Genomic DNA, 25,823 nt, shown 5'->3' on the forward strand with positions numbered 1-25,823 from the left:
TGCCACCGCCCCTTCTTTCGCCTCCACCAGCCCGAGAAGCCAGTCCTGTCGCTGCTGCTGATCTTCCGTGCGTGTTGCTGCAGCCGACGTCGCTCCCGCTTCCGAGTTCGCCGGAACCGGCCCCAGTCGCGACGCCGCCTTCTCCGGGACCCATCTCGCTGGAGCACACCCCCAAGTCCACGACACCTATGGATGCTGCTCCGGAGTTTTCACCCATCATCTCGTCCACAAGGCACGTTCCACGCACAAGCTTCTGTCCTGGACATTTTTGACCATACTCTCGTGTTTCTCCGCGGGATCTTCTCGGGGCCTCCCAAGAGGCCATGGATGCCTCCGCACTGTCCGTGTCTCCAAGGAAGTGAGTGTTTTTTTTTCAAAGGGGGGAAAAGTGTTGTGACAATGCCACGAGATTTAAAAGTGCCGCTACGTCAGTACACGAACACGGCGATAGAGGCGCTCCGCAGCTCGGCCGAGCGCGGGAGCGCCAGCTGGCTATGAACGGCGCCGGCCGCATGTCACGGCACGGCAGTCGAATGACAGATACGGAGCTAGTAGCATGTAACCCGCTATTGTTTCTACTTTTGTATATCCACGCAATTTATTAGTGATTAAAGGTTATAACAGAATAGATGGACATAACAGCTTGTTTACAAAATGGACAAAATATATAAAAAAATTCCAAATGTTGACTGTAGGATATAAAAATAAATTAACATTTTCGTGAAGAGATTTATGCCAGTGCCCAATTATACTCTCTGAAAACTTGTAATCATTGACTCATAAAATGTTGACTCTTGGTAATCAGTTGGTCCCTAAGACTTAGGTGTTTAGCTACAAGAGTGTTTCATGATCTCCAATTCCAGTTGGAAATTCCAACCTTATCTTCCCTATTTTAACTTTTACAACCATATTTGTCATTGCAATGTTTCGTCTTCTCTAATAATAGTTTAGTTTTGTTACTGCATTTATGTGTGCATGTTCAGTTTTTTTTTAAAGTAGCGTTGTACTGTCACATAAAGTTTTCATTACCAGTAGTTATTTTGTGTGATTGTTTTTCATCTTATTTGTTATGACTATCTCCCCTGATTTTTCTTTTTCTGTTAGAGGACTTTAATCTTCCTCCTTTTTCTTTTCTTGACCTGTTCTGCTCCATGGCTTTGCATGTCTCTTGTAACAGGTGTCATTGGTATGTCTTAAATATTTCAGATAATGCCTTCCCACTGTATTTTACAAATTATTTACTTATTTATTTATTTATTTATTTATTTATTTGCAGATGTCATTCACACTGTTGGTCCTCGAGGAGAAAACCCAGGCCTTCTTAAATCTTGTTATGATACGTGTTTGAATATACTCGTCAACAATAATCTGCGAACAGTTGTAAGTGAGGCACCTGTTTCATAAGTAAAATTTGTTAGATTTTGAATTCGACTAAGCAATGAAGTTAGTTTAGCACTTACGTAAATATTTTAAAAATCATTGTAATCAGTGATACTTAAGCAATTCATTATATAAATATTTTTAAATTGCTAAATACTTAATAGAAATTTTTGTTTCAGGCCTTTCCCTGCATTTCAACAGGAGTTTATGGTAAGTGGGACTTAAAATGTGTGCCCTAAATACATTAACTGAAATCTCAATGGGCACCCAATGAGTATTATTGCAGGGCAAACTCTGCCCCCATCCCCCCTTTCATCTTCCTAACTCCCTTTATTGTAATATTGGTGGTTGTTTTTCCATGAGAGAGACTGGAGATTTTGAAAAACCTACATATTACAGAGTGTAACTGTGATTGATCAAATCTCTTTGTAAGTTTTGTTAGCCAAGCACTGTTATTTCCACCAGACATTATGTTGTTGTGTGATAGGAATGAGTCTGTTGCTACAGATTTTCATTTTTCTCTGTTTTATTTTAGTTTGCATTAATCAGTTTCCTGCAGAGTACTCTTAACAGTTTACAATCTTCACAAACAGGAGCTTGCAAGGAAGAAAAGTTTCAGGCTAACATTTGGACCTTTGTTGTATAACAATGACACGTCTATTCATCGTACATCTACATCAATACTCTGCAAATCACATTTAACTGCCTGGCAGAGGGTTCATCAAACCACCTTCACAATTCTCTATTATTCCAATCTCACGTAGCGCCCAGAAAGGACGAACACCTTTATCTTTCCGTATTAGCTCTGATTTTCCTTATTTCATAGTGGTGATTGTTTCTCCCTGTGTAGGTTAGTGTCAACAAAATATTTTCGCATTCAGAGGAGAGAGTTGGTGATTGAAATTTCGTGAGAAGATTCTGTCGCAACGAAACACACCTTTCTTTTAATGATATCCATCCCAAATCCTGTATCATTTCAGTGACACTGTCTCCCATATTTTGCGATAATATAAAACGTGCTGCCCTTCTTTGAACTTTTTCAGTGTACTCTGTCAGTCCTATCTGGTAAGGATCCCACAGTGCGCAGCAGCATTCTAAAAGAGGATGAACAAGTGTAGTGTAGGCAGTTTCCTTAGTAGATCTGTCACATTTTCTAAGTCTCCTGCCAATAAAATGCAGTCTTTGGTTAGTCTTCCCCACAATATTTTCTGTGTGTTCCTACCAATTTAAGTTGTTCGTAATTGTAATTCCTAGGTGTTTAGTTGAATTTACAGCCTTTAGGTTTGACTGATCTATCATGTAACCAAAGTTTAGTCAATTCCTTTTAGTACTCTTGTGGATGACCTTACACTTTTTGTTATTTAGAGTCAATTGCCAATTTTTGTACCATTCAGATATCTTTTCTAAATTGTTGTGCAATTTGAGTTGATCTTCTGATGACTTTATTAGTTGATAAACGACAGCTTCATCTGCAAACAACCAGAGACGGCTGCTCAGATTGTCTGCCAAATCATTTGTATGGATAAGGAACCGCAGAGAGCATATAAAACTACCTTGGGAAATGCCAGAAATCACTTCCGTTTTACTCGATAACTTTCTGTCAATTACTACGAACTGTTACCTCTGACAGGAAATCACAAATCCAGTCACATAACTGAGAAGATATTCCATAAGTGCGCAATTTCACTACAAGCCAGTTGTGTGGTACAGTGCCAGAAGCCTTTCAGAAATCCAGAAATACGGAATCGGCCCCTTGTCAATAGCACTCAACACTTCATCCAAATAAATAGCTAGTTGTGTTTCACAAAACCAATGTTTTCTAAACCTATGTTGACTCTGTGTCAATAGACCGTTTTCTTTGAGGTAATTCATAATGTTTGAACACAATATATGCTCAAAAATCCTGCTGTATATTGACGTTAATGATATGGGCCTGTAATTAAATGAATTACTCCTACTACGTTTCTTGAATATTGGTGTGACCTGTGCAATTTTCCAGTCTTTGGGTACAGATCTTTCGTCGAGTGAATGGTTCTATGTGATAAGTATGGAGCTAATGCATTAGCATACTCTGAAAGGAACCTAATTGGTATGCAGTCTGGACCAGAAAACTTGCTTGTAGAATCTTATAACATATTCTGAGGTTAGATTTAATTATGTACCATTAACAGAATGGCCTTTTCCTCCATGCAAATCAACATGGATTAAAAAAAAAAAAAAACCAACTATCACATGAAAAGGAACTCGTACTGTTCTTACATTACATCCTGTAAGCTTTGGATAAAAGTAGTCCTGTAGAAGCAGCACTATTTACAGTATTTCTTGACTTCCAAAAACCATTTGACTCATTGCCAGACCAACACTTACAACAAAAACTCCATTATATGGGGTATCAAACAAAATATGTGACTAGATTGGGGATTTTTTGAACAGGTACAAAAGTAATTTCCAGTTTGCCCCAGGCAAGTGTTCGGTACCCATGCAGACAATATTAATAGTAATCTCAAGCTTTTTGCAGACAATGTGGTTATCTATAGTGAGGCACCATGTGGGAAAAGCTGCACAGATATTGAGCCATGACAATATTTCAAAATGGTGCAAAGATTGATAACTTGCATTAAATGTTCGGAAATTAAAATTTTTACTTAACAAAATCCAGAAACATAGTATTCTGTGGCTACAGTATCATTGAGTGACAATTGACTGGTTTCTCTCGAGCCTCCTGGCATCAGTCCAATCTGTTATCAAAATATTTTCTGGTCAACCATGATGATCCAGCCATTCACCTTAGGACTTTTCATTCAGAAAGGACACAGAATGTGTCCTTAGTTCAGCTAGGTTGGGCAGGGGAGTTTGCCTACAAAGAAGTTTCTGTTCTTTTTTTTCCAGCAGAAATATGCTATTATAAGAGCTAGTTGACAACAGGTATAAGAAGTGTTGTAATGCATGATACTCAGTGTAGAGTAACATTTCTTTGTTGTTTTTTTTTAAACAACATAAATTTTTGTAGTCTACTATAATTTTTAATGTGAAATAAGGAGAATACAAGACGTCCTCTGATCTGTGCATATAGTGCGACATGAGACACAGGCAAGATCTAGGCTCAGAATTAATCACCACCTTGGATCAGTGATCTCTAGCTCATACAGCAGGGACATGCAAGATGCAACTGTGGCATCTAATTAAAAGACTTGCTTCAGGCCATTGGGCCTTACAACATTATCATCATCATCCTCATCATCATCATCATCATCCATGAACCATGGTCCTTGCCTATGGTGGGGAGGCTTGTGTGCCTCAACGATACAGATAGTCATACCGTAGGTGCAACCACAACAAAGTGGTGTCTATTCGGAGGACAGACAAATGTGTGGTTCCTGAAGAGGGGCAGCAGCCTTATCAGTTGCTGCTGTGGCAATAATCTGGATGTTCGACTGATCTGGCCTTGTAACACAACCGAAACTGCCTTGCTATGCTAGTAGTGCAAACGGCTGAAAGCAAGGGGAAACTACAACCATAATTTTCCCCCGGGGCATTCGGCTTTACTGTATGGTTGAATGATGATGGCATCCTCTTGGGTAAAATATTCTGGAGGTAAAATAGTCCCCCCATTCGAATCTCCGGGCAGGGACTACTCAGGAGGACATCGTTTTCAGGAGAAACAAAACAGATAGGAGTGGGAATGTCAGCTCCCTTAATCGGGCAGGTAGACTAGAAAATTTAAAAAAGGAAATGGATGGGTTAAAGTTAGATATAACGGGAATTAGTGAAGTTTGGTGGCAGGAGGAACAAGACTTCTGGTCAGGTGAATGCAGGGTTATAAATACAAAATCAAATATGGGTAATGCAGGAGTAGGTTTAATTATATAAAAATAAAATAAAATAAAAACAGGAATGCAGATAAGCTGCTACAAACAGCATAGTGAATGCATTATAGTAGCAAAGATAGACACAAAGCCCGCGCCTACCACAGTAGTACAAGTTTATATGCCAACTAGTTCTGCAGGTAATGCAGATGTTGAAGAAATGAATGATGCAATAAAAGAGATTATTTGGATAATTAAGGGATACAAAAATTTAATATTCTAGGGGTACTAGAGTTCGATAGTAGGAAAAGGAAGAGAAGGAAAAGCAGTAAGTGAATATGGACTGGGGGTGAGGAATGAAAGAGGAAGCCGCCTGATAGAATTTTGCACAAGGCACATCATAATCATAGTTAACACTTGGTGCAAGAATCCTGGAAGAGGATTGTATACAGGGAAGAGGCCTAGAGACACAGGAAGGTTTCAGATAGATTATATAATGGTAAAAATCAAGCAATGGAAAATCCAGGATGGTATGTAACAATATTAGAGAAGGAAAGTTGCTACTCACCATATAGTGGAGATGCTGAGTTGCGATAGGCACAACAAAAAGAGTCACACAATTATAGCTTTTGGTCATTGATGTCAGTAACACACACGCACACATGCAACAGGAAATCCTGAATCAAATTAAATTTTCCGAAACTGTCTTGTATACCTATATTGAATGCCTTTCGGAAGCTATCAAACATGACACCAACTAGGTCACCACTGTTGTTACAGCCCTCTGGTTTCTGTGGACAAATGTAACAGAGTTTTGCAAGAGTTCTGTTTACAGGATTAATGTTGATTATTTTGATTTTTGTTGAACAAAAGGATCTGTAATATGTGAGCATAAAACATGTTCCACAATTCTATAAGAGACTGGCATCAGTGATGTAGGCCTATAATTATGTTCATGTGTCCAGCAATCCTTCTTGAAAATGAGCGTGTTCTGTGGTTTTTGCTATTCACTTGTATTACTTTGTTGTTCCAGCAATCTATGAGAAACTGCTGCTAGAATGGTGGCAAGTACTTTTACATTAACTGTATAGAAACTCGGGAGAAATTCTAGTGTCTGATTGCACCCATCATCTTTGACTAGTGACATTGTAGATAACCCAAAGATGCCACAGGAAAGCAATACTTGAAATCAAAACTTATTCTTAAACAAACAAATATAGCAGGAAAAAGATAATACATGTACATACCATAAATTACAATCACAGTACACACAATTACCTACTTACCTTTTTATGATAAAAAAAGACAGACATATATACATATGTGAAGTAAATTATCATCACAGATTAGGTGAATAAGTAAAAGAACCACAGACAGGCTTCAGCTTCCACTACAATACTCTGCATCATAAACTCATGACATTATAGAATTGTGGTAATTTTTATTAATAAAATAATGTTGAATCCAACAGGAATGCTGCAGCAAAGTGTATTGTGGGGACAAATTAAAATTTAACACAACAACTGTAAAATTAAACAGATAGTAACATATACAAAATATGAATATGACAGCAACAGGAAAAAGCAGGAAATCTACACAGAAATCCCCCTAGATACATAACGAAAATTCGGGAAAAGTAACAAAGTGTAGAACTGACTACTGGAATTCACCTATATAGGTTGTTTCAGTTGCTGATTCCAAGGTATGCTATTTTTTGCATTTTCACTGTTGGTGTGTACCATGTTTTCTTGTAGGATTTTCATTTTTGGTGTCACTCTAATTTTCAGTTCCATCTTCTATTATTTTTTGTGGGTTTTATTAGGTGTGAATTGATATTTCATTAAAAATTTAACTTTTTGTTAGTGTGTAGAAACACGAAAAATGACAAACCGTGGAATCTACAACTAGAGTTCACTTACACAGGACAATTCTAGTTATTGATTCCAAGGTTTTTTATTTTTCGCAGTAGTATGGAGAACAACACCGAAAATGAATATCCTAAACATACACAGCTGCTCCAAAAATGGAAAAAAGTAATATACCTAGCAGTTGATAACTGGAATTGACATATATAGATGAATTCTTGTCGTCAATTCAAGGTTTGTTGTTTTTTGCATTTCTACAATAGCTGTGTGAAGTGCTTGCTTTTAGGATTGTTAATTTTAGTGTAAGTATATGTTATTAAGCTATACATGTCACTTCTGATTGCCAGTTCAACATTCTGTTATTTTTTGTGGTTTTTATTGGGTTTGAATTGTCATTTCATTAAGGATTTAACTTTTCATCATCACACTCTGTAGTAATGCAAAAAATAACTATCCTTGTGATCAGTAACTAGAATTTATTTATTTAGATCAATTCTAGTTCGTCATTGCTGAGATTTGTTAGTTTTTACAGTAGTATAGAAAGCAACATGAAGAATGTATTTGTTATAAAATGCAATGCACATACATTCTCCAAATACAAGAAAATAAACTTGAAATCTTCAACTAAAATTGACCTATGTAGGTGATTTCTAGTTATCAGTTGTGAAGTTCATTGGTTTTTTACATCTTTTCTGTTCCTATATGCAGGGCTTTCTTTTAGAATTTCCATTTTTGTTGACAATATTTGTAATTTAGCTATTTAGATCAATTAGATGTCATGTTGTTTTGTTATTTGTAATTTTTTTGGGTGTGTAGTGTTAAGTTATGATGGATTTAACTTTCTGGTATTGCTTTTTCTACTACTGGAAAAATGCCATAACTTAGAAACCTTGGCATTGACAACTGGAATTCACCTATACATATCAGTTGTAGTTTTCTATTCCAAAGTTTGTTATTGTTTGCATTCTTGCAGTAAGAATGTACTCTTGTAGGATTTTCATTTTGCTATTGCTTTTTTGTACAACCACAGAAATGGAATAGATTAACCTTTGACTCATCAACTAGAATTGACCTGCATAGCTCACCTACAAAGAGCAACACCAAAAGAAATAATTCCTAAAAGAAATAACAACTAAAGAAATAACAACAAACACTGAATGGAAAACTGTGAATCTGAGATGTAAAATGAAAAGGAACGTCTTGTCGGAGAAGTGAAATTTTCAATACAAGCAAAATTACCTGATAATGTCTGAAATGTCTATTTTTCATTTTTTTTAATTCTAGTACTTTTTTCATTCTTTACATGTTCATATTGATTTGAATAATATCATTAAAAACAATGTGTGCAAGTCTTCTGAAAAATGACCTCTTGTCGTTATGGGGAAATAACATTGGTTCAGGAAGAGGCCCCCTTTCCTAGATCTCGCAGCTGTGTGTGCAGTGCCTGACAGAATATTATTAGCTTCGTATAAAAGAACATTTTGTGAATACAAGAATGCCAAACAAGACAAGTAATGCCTTTTTGTATGAGAGTTATAAATGCCTACAGATGTTACTAAATTTGCAATTGGCAGTCCTAAAATGCCAGGTGGCAGCCAGTGTTACTGTACCAACAAAAACATGCACCTGCAACACACATTGATTCTGCTGTTACTGCTAGAGATGAACAAGATGATGTTGCTGTGAATACATATGATTGATTAAATGGTGGAGAATAGTAATCCCAACAAAGACCTTACATAACTAAATATAATAACATTGAGTTCAACATCAGCTACAAAGATAGTGTATGTTGCAAAATGGACATTGATGGAAATTAATTTCCGCATTACATCTTTGCTAAAGAAAATAGACCCATTGGGTTTTCTGATGCAGTAATTCCAGCATGAATGACAAAACCCGAAAAGGTTATCTTTTTATAAACATCAGGACCTATTGCATAGAGGAATAAAAAGACATTCTGTGTCCTGAAGTAGAACCAGAACCACAAGTCAGTGACAGTGAGGATCATGAGGAGAAACCTTACCAGCCACATATTCCAGAATCAAACAAGAAGAGATGAAAATGCTCTTTGTGAACAATCTTGAAGTCCTTCAGCCACAAATAGTTTAGAAGTTGAAAATTGAATCCTTTGGCCACTATAAAATATGGGATCTCAGGACTCAATTTTTGAGGGTTCTGTGAATTCAGAATTTTAAGCAGCTTTGGGCCTATAATGGCTTGAACATCAAAATTTGGTGTGAAACATGCCATAACTCAGAATAAAATTACCAATATTTTGCCAAAAAAATCTATGCAGGGTACACTAATTGTTCTCAGTGTGGGGCCTGTTTATTTGGCTTTAAATTTTTGTACACTATAATGTGCTATAGGTCTTAAGGGGGCTAACCACTTAATGTGTAATGTTAACTTGAAAAAGGGTTGCCATTTGACAAAGGAAATTTTAAGTGTAATATATATTCAGAATTTGTTTCTTAACTACATCACATTAAATGCCGGTAATAAACTTTAAAATGCGCCATCTCAAAAAACCTGTTTCCAATCAACTATATTCAACATATTATAACTAACTCAAATTTAGAGGTCCCTTTTCACTTTCCGTCTGGCAAATAGATTACTACATTTTACATAAACAGCTTAGATAGATAAAACAATAAAAAAACAAAAAGAAGTACATTACAAACATGTACTGACTTGGCAGAAAATCCTAAGAAATTTTGTTCTTATGTCAAAGCAGTAGGTGGATCAAAACAAAATGTCCAGACACTCTGTGACCAAATTGGTACTGAAACAGAGGATGACAGACTAAAGGCCGAAATACTAAAAGTCTTTTTCCAAAGCTGTTTCACAGAGGAAGACTGCACCGTAGTTTCTTCTCTAGATTGTTGCACAGATGACAAAATGGTAGACAGAGGGATAGAGAAACAATTAAAATTGCTCAAAAGAGGAAAGGCCGTTGGACCTGATGGGATACCAGTTCGATTTTACACAGAGTACGCGAAGGAACTTGCCGCCCCCCCCCCCCCCCCCCTTCTTGCAGTGGTGTACCGTAGGTCTCTAGAAGAGTGTAGCATTCAAAGGATTGGAAAAGGGCACAGGTCATCTCCGTTTTCAAGAAGGGACATCGAACACATGTGCAGAACTATACATCTATATCTCTCATGTCAATCAGTTGTAGAACTTTGGAACAAATATTATGTTCGAGTATAATGACTTTTCTGGAAACTAGAAATCTACTCTGTAGGAATCAGCATGGGTTTCGAAAAAGACGATCGTGTGAAACCCGGCTCGCGCTATTCGTCCACGAGACTCAGAGGGCCATAGACACGGGTTCACAGGTAGATGCCGTGTTTCTTGACTTCCGCAAGGCGTTCGATACAGTTCCCCACAGTCGTTTAATGAACAAAGTAAGAGCATATGGACTATCAGACCAATTGTGTGATTGGATTGAAGAGTTCCTAGATAACAGAACGCAGCATGTCATTCTCAATGGGGAGAAGTCTTCCGAAGTAAGAGTGATTTCAGGTGTGCCACAGGGGAGTGTCATAGGACCGTTGCTATTCACAATATACATAAATGACCTTGTGGATGACATCGGAAGTTCACTGAGGCTTTTTTGTGGATGATGCTGTGGTATATCGGGAGGTTGTAACGGTGGAAAATTGTACTGAAATGCAGGAGGATCTGCAGCGAATTGACGCATGGCAATTGAATCTCAATGTAGACAAGTGTAATGTGCTGCGAATACATAGAAAGAAAGATCCCTTATCATTTAGCTACAAAATAGCAGGTCAGCAACTGGAAGCAGTTAATTCCATAAATTATCTGGGAGCATGCATTAGGAGTGATTTAAAATGGAATGATCGTATAAAGTTGATTGTCGGTAAAGCAGATGCCAAACTGAGATTCATTGGAAGAATCCAAAAGAAATGCAATCCGAAAACAAAGGAAGTAGGTTACAGTACGCTTGTTCGCCCACTGCTTCAATTCTACTCAGCAGTGTGGGATCCATACCAGATAGGGTTGATAGAAGAGAGAGAGAAGATCCAATGGAGAGCAGCGCGCTTCCTTACAGGATCATTTAGTAATCGCGAAAGCGTTACGGAGATGATAGATAAACTCCAGTGGAAGACTCTGCAGGAGAGACGCTCAGTAGCTCGGTACGGGCTTTTGTTGAAGTTTCGAGAACATACCTTCACCGAGGAGTCAAGCAGTATATTGCTCCCTCCTATGTATATCTCGCGAAGAGACCATGATGATAAAATCAGAGAGATTAGAGCCCACACAGAGGCATACCGACAATCTGTCTTTCCACGAACAATACGAGACTGGAATAGAAGGGAGAACCGATAGAGGTACTCAAGGTACCCTCCGCCATACACCGTCAGGTGGTTTGCGGAGTATGGATGTAGATGTAGATAATGCAAAAATGTTGACAACAATAATTGACCTATATATATGTATATAGCTCAGTTACAAAAAAGATAGCAAAAAGAAAATAAATGTTGAAACACTGCAACACATGCCATTTTTAACACAAATTGACAAAATTTACAGCATCAAACACAAAAAAGACAGCGAAAAAACAATAACTAAAACCACAAAAAATAGATTGAGTACAGAAGTGAAACTTACCAAACATTTAATTCCAAACAAATGTAGAGTCAAGCTGACAAGAACAACACAAAAAGTAAAATGTAGATACGGAAATAAAAATACTACAAATAATAACCCAGTTTACAACTATCAAAATGATAATAAACTTGGGGGGAGGGGCAGGGGAGGGGATGAAATGCTAGGCATGAAACACCTCCCACTCCAACCAAAACCACCTCATCTTTTTTATAAGAACAACAAACAACATCCTGCACTAACTGAAGCAACCTTCCACACTAACTGTCACAACCAGTGAAACTCCACCCTCCCAACCCAACCCAAGCCAGCCAAAAACATACAATTATGTAGTGAACTAACTGAAGAGACCACCTTCAGTGTTTAATTCTTTTCCCCAGGATCTTCCATTTGGTGCCAGTATGATCACTTAATGACTGTATGCATGATTTTTATCCAGTTGTGACTTTACATAAAACAGTTTTCTTTAAATTTTTCATAAGTCACCAAAATTTTATTTTTGCTTAGTGCTGGCGTTGTTTAATCTTGGGCTGATCCTCTCTTTCCCATTCCTCATAGCTGGGTTTGGCTTGTACTTGACCACAACATATTGTACAGTACTTTTTAATTGTGTACAATGATACTGCACATCTCTGTCTCCAAAGATGAATGGTTGATGTTAGCTTTGCAGATAATCTGCAATCTGTGCCTTGTTAGTGTCATTTGCTTGGTAGATAATTGTGTGTGTGTGTGTGTGGGGGGGGGGGGGGGGGGGGGGGGGGGGGGGGGGGGGGATGGAGAGAATAAAAACATTATAATTGCAATTTGCAGTCTAGTTTGACCCTGGAAAGAAGTTCTTTGCTCACCACAGTGTGTGTAGGTGTAATTGTATCAGTGTTATTTTTCACTTACGGATTACTCTGAATATTGTTTTCTTAGTACTGTCTACCATGCTTGCTGTGAAAACTGGCCAAAACGTGACCATTTTTGTCATGTTATATTTTCTTATGTTGTGGCAAAACTGTGTAATTTGTCATTTGTATGTTTTGGTAAACTATTGTAGCAAATATGTGGTCTCTCAGAATACGGCATGGCATGTTTCCCCTTTCTTTTGATTTTTTCGTCTGATATTGTATAAGCTATAAGAAATTGATTTTTGTTTTTCACATGATGATGCTACAGTTTACTTGTGATTTGAAAGATCAAATGTACTGTGCCATTTATGAGGTACAGATGCATTTCTGTAGAACATATGTTGGGAAATGGACGCCAATGACTCACAAGATATTGTTACTATAAGTACATTCATTTTGTGTACTTTCATTTGGTGAGGAATGAGTGACATGGGATAAAAGCAAGAAATGGGTTATGTATAATTTCCTAACTGGCGTTTTTCACCGTTTGTTTAGCATTCAGCTGGGTGATGGTTTGGGAGGTGTCAAGCATTCATTCCATTTGTTGACTAGAATTTGCCTCAAACCACCCCCCCCCCCCTTCTTTGTTCCACTTCCACAACATTTGATGGAATGTTTAACATCTGACAGTGGCTGAAGTGTATGAAAAGTGGCACCATGATTTAACAGTGTAAATCACAAGAACCTACCATTGTGGAATCAGTAGGTAATTTATTTTGAAACAATGTTGCAGACTACAGTTGCAGGTGTCTCAGACAGCAGGTCATGATACTGTCAGTGAAGAAGCAATATTGCATGAGTAGCAAAACACGACTTTAGCAAGAGAGACAAGAAACTGTGTAGAATACCTGATACATTTCATTGGGGCACAATATTTGCATTGCAGTGCTACAGTGAAATTTTTTATCATATCAAAAAGTGAAACAGTGAAAATACTTTTTGGAAAGCTTAATTACAACAGATACATGGAACATTCTTGGCATTTGTGGTAGGGTATGTTACTTCTGTGGTATTTGTCAGTCTCTTGTATAACTTTACACTGTTACATTCATTTTGGTGCTGATAAAGCAAGTAACAATACCCACTTGGAAACCTTAACCAATATTTATTAAAATCCTTCATGGAAGCGCACATATAGTTGTGAAACTGTCACCTCTTTAGGTATCAAGGTGTATGGGCTAGGAACTTCAACTTCACATCCTTCAAGCTTGCGCTAGATGGAACTGTGAACTAAGTCACACTCATTTTGAGTATGTCTTTTCTCCAAAACTTTTGCATAATCAAAACTCCAATATCAAATAAAGAGCATTTGACAATAATGTCACGTAGAAGAAGGCGTAATTAGATGAATGACAAACACTAACTTCACTTAACGAAGGTTTATTCAGCACTTGCACATACAAGAGCGTGGAACGAACTGGCTCCGGACAGAACACATACAGTATATATACAGCTACAGAACAATCCAATGCAATAATTCTTGACATTTGTGGATACTTCTAAAATGTACTCAAACCGAATATAGAAATTAAAATTGTACAGTCCAAGTGAGTTTTGAACTCAAGGCCCTCCATGCAACAGTTTAGTATCATAACCACTACACCACAGTGCTACTCAGATTCTTCTGAGACATTGGTCCCTCCTTAAGAGAACAGCATCTCGGTGTTGCGTCCTCCTAGTCCAGGAACGAGTAATCGGCCCTGTGTACTCCGACTCCCGATGACTGATGCTCACATGGACAGTGACCTTCTTAGAACTTCTTTTGCTGCTACACTCTTCATCACCTTTCCACTTGTTGCCTGCCGCTGGAGCTTTTAATTTACGCTGGGTTTCAGGATCCTTGTAGGGCTTCATTCGAAGTATGTGGATGGTATCTCTGATCTTTCATCATCTTATGTCAGGGTCGAAATATTCAACTTCATGAGTAACATCAGACAACTGCCTTACAACCTTATAAGGTCCTAAGTAACGTCTGAGGAGCTTCTCAGAGAGACTAATCTTCTGAACAGAAGTGAAGATCCAGATGAGGTTACCAGGCTGGTAGACAGACAACAGGGCATTGGCTCGCGTCATACCTTCGGTGATCGTTTTCTTGAGCCAGCAGTGTGCGGACTCAAGCTAACTGCCAAGCTTCCTCAGTTCTGGTTAACACCTGGCCAATATAGTCATCATCCATGTCATCAGGATGCAACAGAAACACAGTATCCATCGTCGTAGTTGCCTCATGCCCGTGCACCAGGAGAAATGGCGTAAATCCTGTGGTGTCTTGTTTGGCGGTGTTGTAGGCAAATGTCACAAAAGGTAGCACCTCATCCTAGTTGCTCCGCTCAACATTGACAAACATTGATAGGACGTTGGTCAAGGTCTTATTAAGGCGTTCAGTAAGCCCGTTAGTTTGTGGATGGTAGGCAGTAGTCATGTGATGAGTAATGTAATTAATGACCTTGGAGCACCGTGTTTTAATACAGTGTCTTCCACGATGAATTTGGCTATTTCGGGAGCTTCGGCTGTTTTCACGGCTTTTGTAATCCCATAGCGTGTCAGATAATCAGTGCAAACAATAATCCATCTATTGCCACTAGCAGACGTTGGAAATCATCCAAGGAGGACAATCCCAACACGCTGGAAAGGGATTTCGGCTATTGGAAGTGGTATGAGTCGGCCAGGTGGTTTCTGAAGAACTGCCTTTCTCCTCTGGCACCCTCAACAGTGCGACACATAGTGACGGACACTCCTAAATAAACCTAGCTAGAAAAATCTCTTGTGGATTCTATCATAAGTCTTAATAAATCCAAAGTGTCCGGCCTCAGGTGTGTCATGGAATTTTTGTAGAACATCTAAGCGCATGTGTTTAGGAATCACCGGTAGCCATCTCTTTCCATATGGATCAAAGTTTTTCTTGCAAAGTGATCCATTAACTACATTAAATTGTCCTTTCACATCCTCTGACCGATTTAAGGCAAGTGTAATTTGAGATATCTTGGCATCTTTCTTCTGCTCAGCAGAGAGATCATGGAGTGCAGCAAGATAGTCACTATCTTCATCAAAGTCTTGATGATCTTGCACAGGGTTTCTTGAGAGACAGTCGACATCTTGGTGTTTTCTTCCACTTTTGTACACTATGGTAATGTCATACTCTTGAAGACATTTCCACCTGGCGAGACCTCCTGTTGGATCCTTAAGACCTGTCAACCAACAAAGTGAATGATGGTCTGTAACAACGGTGAATGGCCTTCCATACAGATACTGTCAAAATTTGCACATGGCCCAGATCACAGCAAGACCTTCTCTTTCTGTAGTTGAGTAGCCTCTCTCAGCTTTTGTAAGTGTCCTAGAAGCATAGGCTATAACCTTCTCTCTTCCATCCGAAATTTGCACCAGAACAGCACTGATCCCGTACCCACTGGCATCTATGTGTAGTTCTGTTGGTGTTCTCTCATCGTACAGACCAAGTACAGAGTCAGTCGTCAGAGCTTTTTGCAGCACATCAAAAAACTTGTTGTGCACCACCCCAGATAAATTTAGCATCAGCTTTTAACAACTCTTGGAGTGGTCTGGCTTTGATACAAAACTCTGATAAAACGACGGTAACAAGAACATAATCCGAGGAAGCTTCTCACATCTCTAATGCTTTTAGGAATAGGAAATTCCATTATAGATCTGGGTCTGGCCGCACACCTTCATTTGACACAAGGTGTCCAGGTATTTTGATTTCTTTTGTTCCAAAGAGACACTTTCTTGGATTAAGTTTCAGTCCACCTTGTTGGAGACACTTAAGAAGACCCTCAGTCTTTTTATATGTTCATCAAATGTCTCTGAGAACACTATAATGTCATCTAAATAACAAAGACACATCGTCCACTTCAGGTGACTTGGAAGATTATCCATTATCCGTTCAAAAGTTGCTGGTGCATTACGCAAACCAAACGGCACTAGCTTAAACTCATACAGGCCCTCAGGGATGATGTATGCAGTTTTCTCATGATCAGCCTCATCTACCTCGATTTGCCAGTATCATGAGTACATGTCCATGGTTGAGAAAAACTTAGCCTCCTTCAGACAATCTAGTGTCTCGTCAATTTGTAGAAGAGGGTAAATGTCCTTTATAGTTACCTTATTAAGCTTCCTGTAATCAACACAAAAGCGCCAACTGCCATCCTTCTTCCTGACAAGGACCACTGGTGACGACCATGGGCTCTGCGAAGGCTGAACGATGTCACTCTTCATCATTTTCTCTACCTCGTCGCGAATTGTTCGATGTTCCATCGCTGACACACGGTTTGCTCTCTGGCTTATTGGTTGTAGTCCAGTGCTTCACCGTCGATTTGCCTAATTTTCTCTTAACCTGCGGATTGAAGCATTCAGAGAACTCTTGGAGAATGTCATGTAGCTTCTTCTGTTGTTCCTTAGTGAGATCTGGTGATAGTTGAGCTAGAAGATCTTGTCTCGTAGTGGTAGTGCTAATTTTTCCCACAGAATCAGCATGGGAGGTTTCTATGATGCTCAGCTGTTCTTCAATTAACGGCGCAGTGTTTCCTACGCACATGTGTCTTGTAAGGATCTGCAGTTCTCGGCGACAGTTAACTATCCACAATTTACCGAATCCATTCTTAAACAAGATGACAGAGGCTGGGATGAGCAAGTTATTCTTCAGTGGTATGCTTCGCTTACATTCCACAACAAGATCCATGGGTTGATGCATGGCATGACACGTAACAATTACCTTTCTAGCACTGACTGCAGGAATGATCACTTCATCCAGCACACATAGTCTCCACACACTCGGATGCATATCTTCCTATCCACAGTATCTCATCTCTTCTAGCATAATCTTCGAGTGACCACAATCTATAATTACCTGAAAAGCTTTCAAAAAGTCCCATCTGAGAATGACGTCATCACTACACTCTTGTAAGACGACGAATTCTAAGGGCTGTGTATGGCCAGTTGTACCCACATGATTGGTACATCTTCCTGTAGGTTTTACATATTTCCCATTAGCCACCTTCACCAGAGATGTTTTGTTGTTGGTGAATATGGTTTTCTGCAAGTGGCGATGGCACTTCTCCGAAATCACTGGATATGATGCTCCAGAGGCCACAAGAGCTTGGGCTGGTCAGCTGTCCATGAGGATATCGACATAGTTTTCTATCGTTTTTGTAGTGATCGACAGCAGAGGATTTTTCTCTTTGGCGACCTCACCTCCAAGGAAGGTCGCAACCTTTATCTTTCCAGGTTGCAGCGGCTAGGTGATTGGCTGGAGCTTCTAAATGGCAATGGAGACCTTGATCTGTATGTTGGGGAGTGTCCTCTCCAGCGGCTAGCTTGCGGCAATGGTGACCCACGTCATCTTGCACCCACATCTTCTTGTTTATCTTTGTTGTCCCGGAGTTAGCGTCGGATAAGATCAGTCTGCTTTTTTCTGGCACAGGCGTCATCAAATATCCGCCAACTTTTTCGACAATAGTGCACCACATGTCCTGGTCATCTGCAGTGGTAACATACTGGTTGGTTATCCTGGGTCCTTCAGATGTCAGTCTTCCTTGGTGCCCAAACAGGTTCTTCATGCGGCATTGTAGGAATATAACTTCACCTGTGCGTCAACTTTTTCATCATTTTGAAGGGAAATGAAGGACAAGAGATTGGGTTCAATGTCTGTTCCACTTCCTCCCTTATGACCTCTTGAAGCGTCTTGGTTCTTTGCTCGCCATGCAATCCAAGTGCCTTCCTGTCACTATCTGATGAAGAACACTTGTGAAATCAGTTGTCTCCGGTAGATTGTGATCTGTTGACTATGGCTTGAACTCAAGTTTCTGGCCACGTAAACAGCGGCTCTGTCGTGGCCTGATGGGGGCCATTGTATCGTCAATAATGTGCGTTATCACACATTCCAATACTCGGAGCCTCCACCAGAATCCATCACAGACATCGATACGACATTTGGAAGCTGTTCAAACTTCTTGCTTGTAATTATTTTTTGATGCATTGTCTCGATGTAGTGGCACCATTTTATGAAGTCGTCTGCTGTCAAAACTTCATTCAGGAGTAGGGTTTGATAGACGTCCTCAGCAACACCCTTCCTGAGATGCGCAACCTTGTCTTCCTCCTTCATTCTAGGATCCTCTATTTTACACAGCTCCAAGACGTCTGGAATGTAGGATGCTGTAGTTTCTACTGGACACTGTGCCCTGCACTTTAATTTATCTTCAGCCTTGCACTTCTATAATTGTGTGTCACCGAAATACTTGCGCAGTTCTACCTGGAATACTTCCCAGCTTGTGAACTTCTTCTCGTTCTTCTCATACCATTGCTTGGCAGTGCCCTCCAAGTAGAAAAATACATTAGCCGTACGCACGGTGTCATTCCATTTGTTAAATTTGGCTATACGCTCATATACCTTTAGCCACGCGTTAGGATCTTGGCCATCATCACCACAGAATGTGGAAAGATATTTCATGTGGTGGCACACAGTTGCTGTCATCATAACGTCTTCTTCTTCTTCTTCTTCTTCTTCTTCTTCTGTCTCTGGTAGATTGCGATCTGTTGACTATGGTTCGAACTCGGGTTCCTCGCCATGTAAATGGCGGCTCTGTTGTGGCCTGATGGGAGCCACTGTGTCGTCGATAATGTGCACTTTCACACATTCCAATACCCTCCACCTCCACCAGAATAATGTCACATAGAAGAAGGTGTAATTAGATTAATGACGAACACTAACTTCACTTAACGAAGGCTTATTCAACATTTGCACATATAAGAGCGCAGAGCGAACTGCCTCAGGCCAGAACACATACAGTATGTATACAGCTACAGAACATTCCAGTACAATGAGTCTTGACATTTGTGGATACTTCTAGAATGTACTCGAACCGAATATAGAAATTAAAATTGTACAGTCCAGGTGAGTTTTGAACACACAACCTTCCATGCAACAGTTTAGTATCATAACCACTACACCACAGTGCTACTCAGCTTCTTCTACGACAATATTGTGTTCCTGTTCTAATATCTGCAGCCATCAGAATACAAAATGATTGGACAGAATTTTCCTAAATTGTTCTTGACTGGGTGTCCTATACACATGCAAAACTTGATGCAACCAATTCTCATGTTGTGTTTGATCAAATGGTAACACACTGCATCATGAATTTCTAAATTATGCATTGTAAAATTATGAACAACTAATTTTAAATAATGAAATATGCAGGATGGAATGGAAAATATAATGAAAAGAATATTTGCTACTCACTATGTAGCAGAGATGCTAAGTCACAGATAGGCATAACAAAAAAATCACAGGCATGCTCGACAAAAAGACTGTCAGAAAGTGAGCTTTTGGCTAACTAGGCCTTCATCACAAATGACCACACACACACACACACACACACACACACACACACACACACACACACACACATGACCACAGAGTCTGGCTACTGAAGCCCAGAGACTGCTGTCGAGAGACTGCTGTCGTCTGTGTCATGTAAATTTGGGAACTACTGTCACAACCTGTAAGTCCATGGTTTTCAATGAGTAGATGTCTGGGTGGTGTTCTTATCTAGATCATTGTGTGTCCTTGTCTGCTCTTTTTGTTCTGTGTGCTTCTTCCCCATGTCTTCACCCACATTTCGAAACCTGTAACTGTAACACAGGTCGCACTGGTATTTCTTTGGGGAAGCTAAGGTAGCACTCTTATAACATAAAGGTGATCCCACTTAATGGTGGAACCCCCTGTGTATTAAAATTTTCCTTGTGTTATCCGTACAGCTTTTGCACTGTGAAATAGGCTCAAGGTACAGCTTAAAGGGAGATTTCATGCTGTAATGTAATGTCAGTTTTGGAAGGTAGTTCAGGAATTCTTTTGTTAAGGTTGTCTCATCTTTTTCTTTAATTTGTTTTATTTGAGAACATGACAGTTTCGAATCAAGGCTCATTCCACGTGTGGAGTTACCTTACCCAGTTTGTCATTCCATTATTTAATCTTAAGAGTATTGAGAAATGTCTTTTTTGCAGGCTTTGTTTTCCCATCTCATTTTTCAAATGATAAATCAGCATCCCATTCTGGATTTGCCAGTGTATTTTCGTGGTTATTTGTTCGGATTTATATCCACAAGACTGATTACGTAAATGTTCCTCTGATTCCATGGCACCATTTCCCAGAATGTATTAAATACTGCCTGCCTATCACCAACAGAAGGTTGATGACACTTCCTTTGAACTGATTTTGACACATCTTTGAAGTCCACATCAACCTAATCATCTTGACCTAATCATCATACCCCTCTTGGAGTTTTTGAATAATTTTGCCTTTATTATCTTTTTTATATGCATTATACACATGTCCTCACATTTTCAGAATTTTGTTAGTGTTTTTCTTCGAGTCTTAGCAGCAAGCTTTAGATTTCCTTTTCATGTCTCTGCTGAAGTCACCATAAAATTCTCGGTCTCCAATTTAGGAGTCCTTGCTTCCCTTGTCTTCTGATAAGTTCCCTGATTTTTCTAATTAACAGTGAGCACCATTGTTTACCTATGAATGGAACAAGTACAGTCATCTTGAGTAGCAACTGTGACTGTATCATTATCAGCATTTTTTGATTTGGCCACCACTGTTTCTAGATTAAACATCCACAGTAGCAGATGACTGTTTCCCTGCAATGGTTTCTGATTAGTGGCTGATTTGCACACCTACAAACAAACACTTGTTTGATAGGACAGCACTATAGCAAAGATGTATTAAAAGTATGTTACAAAATAGTACTTAAATTTAGTAAAGTTTGATGAATGGAACTTGTTGTCCTAAACCTAACACAGCGATGTCTAAATAACGTTGCTGCTCTTGGCAGTCTATATATTCTCACTCTAACTGATTGTAAATGATCAAACACTCAATAACACCATCAATATTGACTAGTAGGTCAGACAGTAGTCTTCAGAGTACTAAACTGGGCTGACTTTAGGCACTGCTAATTGCTGGTTCGTAACTTGCATCCACCAATACAAGATGGGAGCAAAGTAGTGTGCAGTTAACAGCGTTCTGTATTGGCTGATGTCCATCTATCAGCAGATGTGCAACTGGCTGAACGAAGTGGTGCAGAAACAGGACGAGGTCCGCGCCTGTGAGTGCCACCTGGAGGCTGTTGCACAGACGTGAGAGATGCCAGGCATGTGGTTGGACCTGTGTGGTGGCGGGGCCCCTTTCAGTATTTGTTGTGCGCCTCTTGTTTCATACACAACATTCTCCCATGAAAAAGTGGGGGGGGGGGGGGGGGGTTGGCTTCATTAGCATCCTGCTTCTGGAAACTTGAAATTATTATCACAAAATCACAATTAATGTATTCTCTAATGCTTCTTGTTATTGTAAACTACTTCTTTAACATTGAAAGAGTAGTATACAAGATCTGTTCAAAAAATTCTGGAACTTTGTCCACAAAATTTTTACACCACTCCCAACACTGTTTTCACTTCCGGAAGCAGCCTTGTTATACCTCTATCTGGATAGCGTGAAGCACCATGTGCAAATTCTCTTTTATCCCATATATTGTTGCAAATCTTTGTCCTTTCAACGAGATTTTCAACTTAAAAAAATAAATAAATAAATAAAAAATAAATAAAAAAATAAACATCTGCAGGGGTGGCCAGGTCTGAAGAGTACGGAGGATGAGGCAACACAGTGATTTGTTTTTTTCGTACAATAGTCACGCACCTAAAGGGTTGAATGTGCAGGTGAATTATTGTGATGCGAGAGCCATGAATTGTCTCATAACATTTCCGGCTGTTTCTTTCTCACATTTTCTCGCAGGTGTCGCAACACTTCCTGATAGTACTACCAATTAACCGTTGGCCCTGTGTCACGAATTCATGTTGAACTAATCCTTCAATGTCGAAGAAAACTCTCAGTATGGCTTTGACATTTGACATGACCTGACAAGCTTTTTTTTGGTCCTGGAGAACCTTTCCCAACCCACTGTGAAGATTAAACCTTGGTCTCACCAACATAACCATAGGCCCACGCCTCATCACCAGTTATTCTCTTAACAAACATATCGTTCTCACTTGTGCGATGCAAAAACTCTTCACAGATTGTGAGGCGAAGGTCTTTCTGATCTTGACTCGTGAGTTGTGGGATGAACTTGGCGGCAACATGCATTCCAAGATGCTGTGCTAGGATTTCATGACATGATCCAGCTGAAATGTTACATTCTTCTGCTATCTCTCAGACAGTCAGTCTTTGATTAACAAGCGCAATTTCGGTGGCATTGCTGACACAAGCACCAACAGTACATTTCGAAGGGCATCCTGAACGAGGGTCATCCTTTAACTTCCTGTCCGGCCAGTTTTAAACCATGTGAACCATTCCACCAAGTACAGTTTAAACATTCATCACCGTAGGCTTCCTACATCATTTGGGGTGTCCCTATAAGGGTTTTTTTGAGTTCCACACAAAATTTAATGCAGACATACTGTTCTTCCAACTCTACCATCACGAAATTTGCAAACTGTGCAACACAAAATTCTACTCAATACAGCACTGAACAATAACAGACATACAAGAGTGAAACTCCCGCCTTTTACATATTAAATACAGGCATGTTCAGGGATGCCAACCGCATTTCACTCCAATATACCATTGGCATGAAATTACCAATGTTCCGGAATGTTTTGAACGGGCCTCTTACAGGTGTATTAGAGTCATAACATGACACTGAATAATGACTTCTCCCATGAGCTAATCCATCTCTGGCATAAAAGGGGGTGAAATACACCAATACTAAAATCTTCAGTCCTCAACTGATCGACTGATCAATTGTAAATGGATGAAAGAAAACTGATTGTAATTTAAACATACGCAAGACAACATCCCCAAGACCTTCCTCTCTACTCTTCATTAAAAGTATGTGAAAGTTTTTTTCATGTCTGTGCAACTATTATAATAGTGAAGTTAATGGCACATTGTTAAAGAAGTTTATCAGTAATTGTTGTTATTGACTGCTAAAAACGTAATTGTCATTACCTATGTGCCGTGTAAAATCTACGCTGACTTGTCCCACATCTAGATGATATAGCCACACCGTGGATCCATAGAATACTTATAAAACAATTAAGTGCTGTATTAAACTTATATCCCTTCATATGCTTCTTATGTTTATTTATTAGCCATTCAGCATGTTTACCATGCAGTTGGCTTTATCAAAATACATTTTACATATTCATAAAAGTATAGTTGTTACTCATTTTTACATTATACATTATGCATGTATACACATACATCTTTTTATTAGTTAGTATTTTTTCATTTTACACACATCATTTCACATATACACATAAATGCATAAACTTCGCACTAGTGAGAAGCAAACTAAGTGTACTGATTCCATATCATAGGACAGCAAGCCCATATCATTTTCACTACAACCATATCTGAACATGACATTCTACAGCTTCCTTTAGATTAATGACATCTTTGTTTGTTCTTTTTGACAACGGAAATCTTGTTTAGGATATCCTCCGAATGCTGCAGCTAACGTTGCTCTTAAAACAGTTCGGAGTTTCCTGGAGAAGCAAGGAGATTCAGTAAGTAATGCATTCTGAAATAAGTAGGCCCTAATGCAGTTAGAAATACAGATGTATAATAATTATGTTGCTTTTATTGAATGACCCGAGATATGGATATTTTTCTTTCACAGGTGGACAGAGTGATATTTTGCTTGTTCCTGGAAAATGATGTGAAGATTTATGAATATCTTCTGCAGGCCTACTTCCCAGTAGAATAAACCATTAATAAAAATTGTTTGTATTTGATACAATGTGAGAGACTGGTCCTGATAAATAGAAAGGAATGTGTCATTACTTTGATTTGGATCTTGCACATACTGTTTTATCAGCAAATAAAAATTTATTTAATTTGAATAAATATTGCCACCATTATGATAGACATAATTTGGATTTAAAATATGTGTACATTTATTTATTACATAATTGTCTTTTTTCACTTGATTTACTACTTGTTGCAATTGACTTATGTAAACATACATTGAAATAAAATTCTTTGCAATATATAGTATACATTTTGCAGTGTTAACAATTTATTCATTTATAATTAATCGCATTGTCACAGAGTGTCTGCCTCATTATGATTTCACCAAATGGAAAAACCAGTTTAGAAGTAATCAACCATATTACTTCTTTACATGCTGATTGCTGCAACTTATCTGCTTCTACCTAACAGTGCTTTTGGATTTAAAACTGTCATGCCTTGTTTAAAGATGGATAGGAATAACAAAAGTGGAATATCCAGAGAGAATGTTTATTCATTTACTTGAGTCAGAAGCCATACAAAACTCTACATTACATAACTGTGCAATATTGAGAGATACTGCTAAATCAGTATGCAGTTTACTTAGTTTAAATAATTGAACAAATGAGTAGACAACTAAATGTTGTAGTGATACATCCCATTCCTTGAATGAGAGGTATTATGTCCTTAAATACGTATGTCAGGACAAAGTAGTCAATAAGTGATGAGCACCCCAGTATTGGGAGGTGTTATAAATTGTAGGTGCTGATGCCAGAGCTAACGATCTAGTGACTGTACGAAAGTTGGTAGAAGTCTGACGACCCTACCTGCTGAGGAAAGAGGAGTTCCATGGAGCAGGCGGTGCGGAAGAAAAAGCTCAATGAAATCTTAGAACGCAAAATATCAAAGGTAATACGTGTATTGTAATTGATAATGTTCAATATTAGATCTTTTATGTGTGTAGTACAGAGGTGCAGTATAAGAGTTGGTAACCGCCCTCATTTATCATTTATTGAGTAGTAATTTTGAATATAATATAAGAAGGTGAATTACATCTCACTTCTTATTTATGTGGTGGAGTGAATGAGAATGAGAAGTTAATTTTGAGCAGCTTTATCTGCAGCCTGTGCAGAGGCGAAGTCTGAGCCAAATTGGAGGAAGAAGGCACATAGATTCAGGCCACAGACTAACTGGATCCTGATTAAAATACTTAACGTTGACCAAATATTCAGTAAGCAACATTCATCATATATAAAAGGAATGTCCAGGTGGCAAATTATTTAGGTGTTTGATGCTTGAGATAAAATGTAACGAAAAAGACAAGTCTAGTTTTCTAAGAAAGCACCAAGAAGAAAATGCATTGCCAAGGGCAACGGGAATAAAACAAGATGTTCTGTACAGTACAAATGCCAAACTGAATCAGAAATGAATAATAAAATTGAGTGAAAAAGGA

The 25,823-nt window shown here is 38.8% G+C and overlaps 1 protein-coding gene across 5 annotated transcripts in view; it reads left to right on the plus strand.

Annotated features, from left to right (window-relative positions):
* Positions 1-24,639, plus strand: part of LOC124709755 (ADP-ribose glycohydrolase MACROD2-like) — a 93,461-nt gene extending 68,822 nt beyond the window's left edge. For all 5 annotated transcript variants that reach the window (XM_047240866.1, XM_047240867.1, XM_047240868.1 and 2 more), the window contains 4 exons: positions 1,277-1,380; positions 1,560-1,590; positions 24,074-24,147; positions 24,261-24,639. In XM_047240866.1, the coding sequence (XP_047096822.1) occupies positions 1,277-1,380; positions 1,560-1,590; positions 24,074-24,147; positions 24,261-24,347 (296 nt within the window). In that variant the 3' untranslated portion in view covers positions 24,348-24,639. The remainder of the gene's footprint in view (positions 1-1,276; positions 1,381-1,559; positions 1,591-24,073; positions 24,148-24,260) is intronic.
* The last annotated feature ends 1,184 nt before the right edge of the window (positions 24,640-25,823 follow it).

This window comes from Schistocerca piceifrons, chromosome 1 (genome assembly GCF_021461385.2).
Source record: "Schistocerca piceifrons isolate TAMUIC-IGC-003096 chromosome 1, iqSchPice1.1, whole genome shotgun sequence".
In the NCBI taxonomy this organism is placed as follows: domain Eukaryota; kingdom Metazoa; phylum Arthropoda; class Insecta; order Orthoptera; family Acrididae; genus Schistocerca; species Schistocerca piceifrons.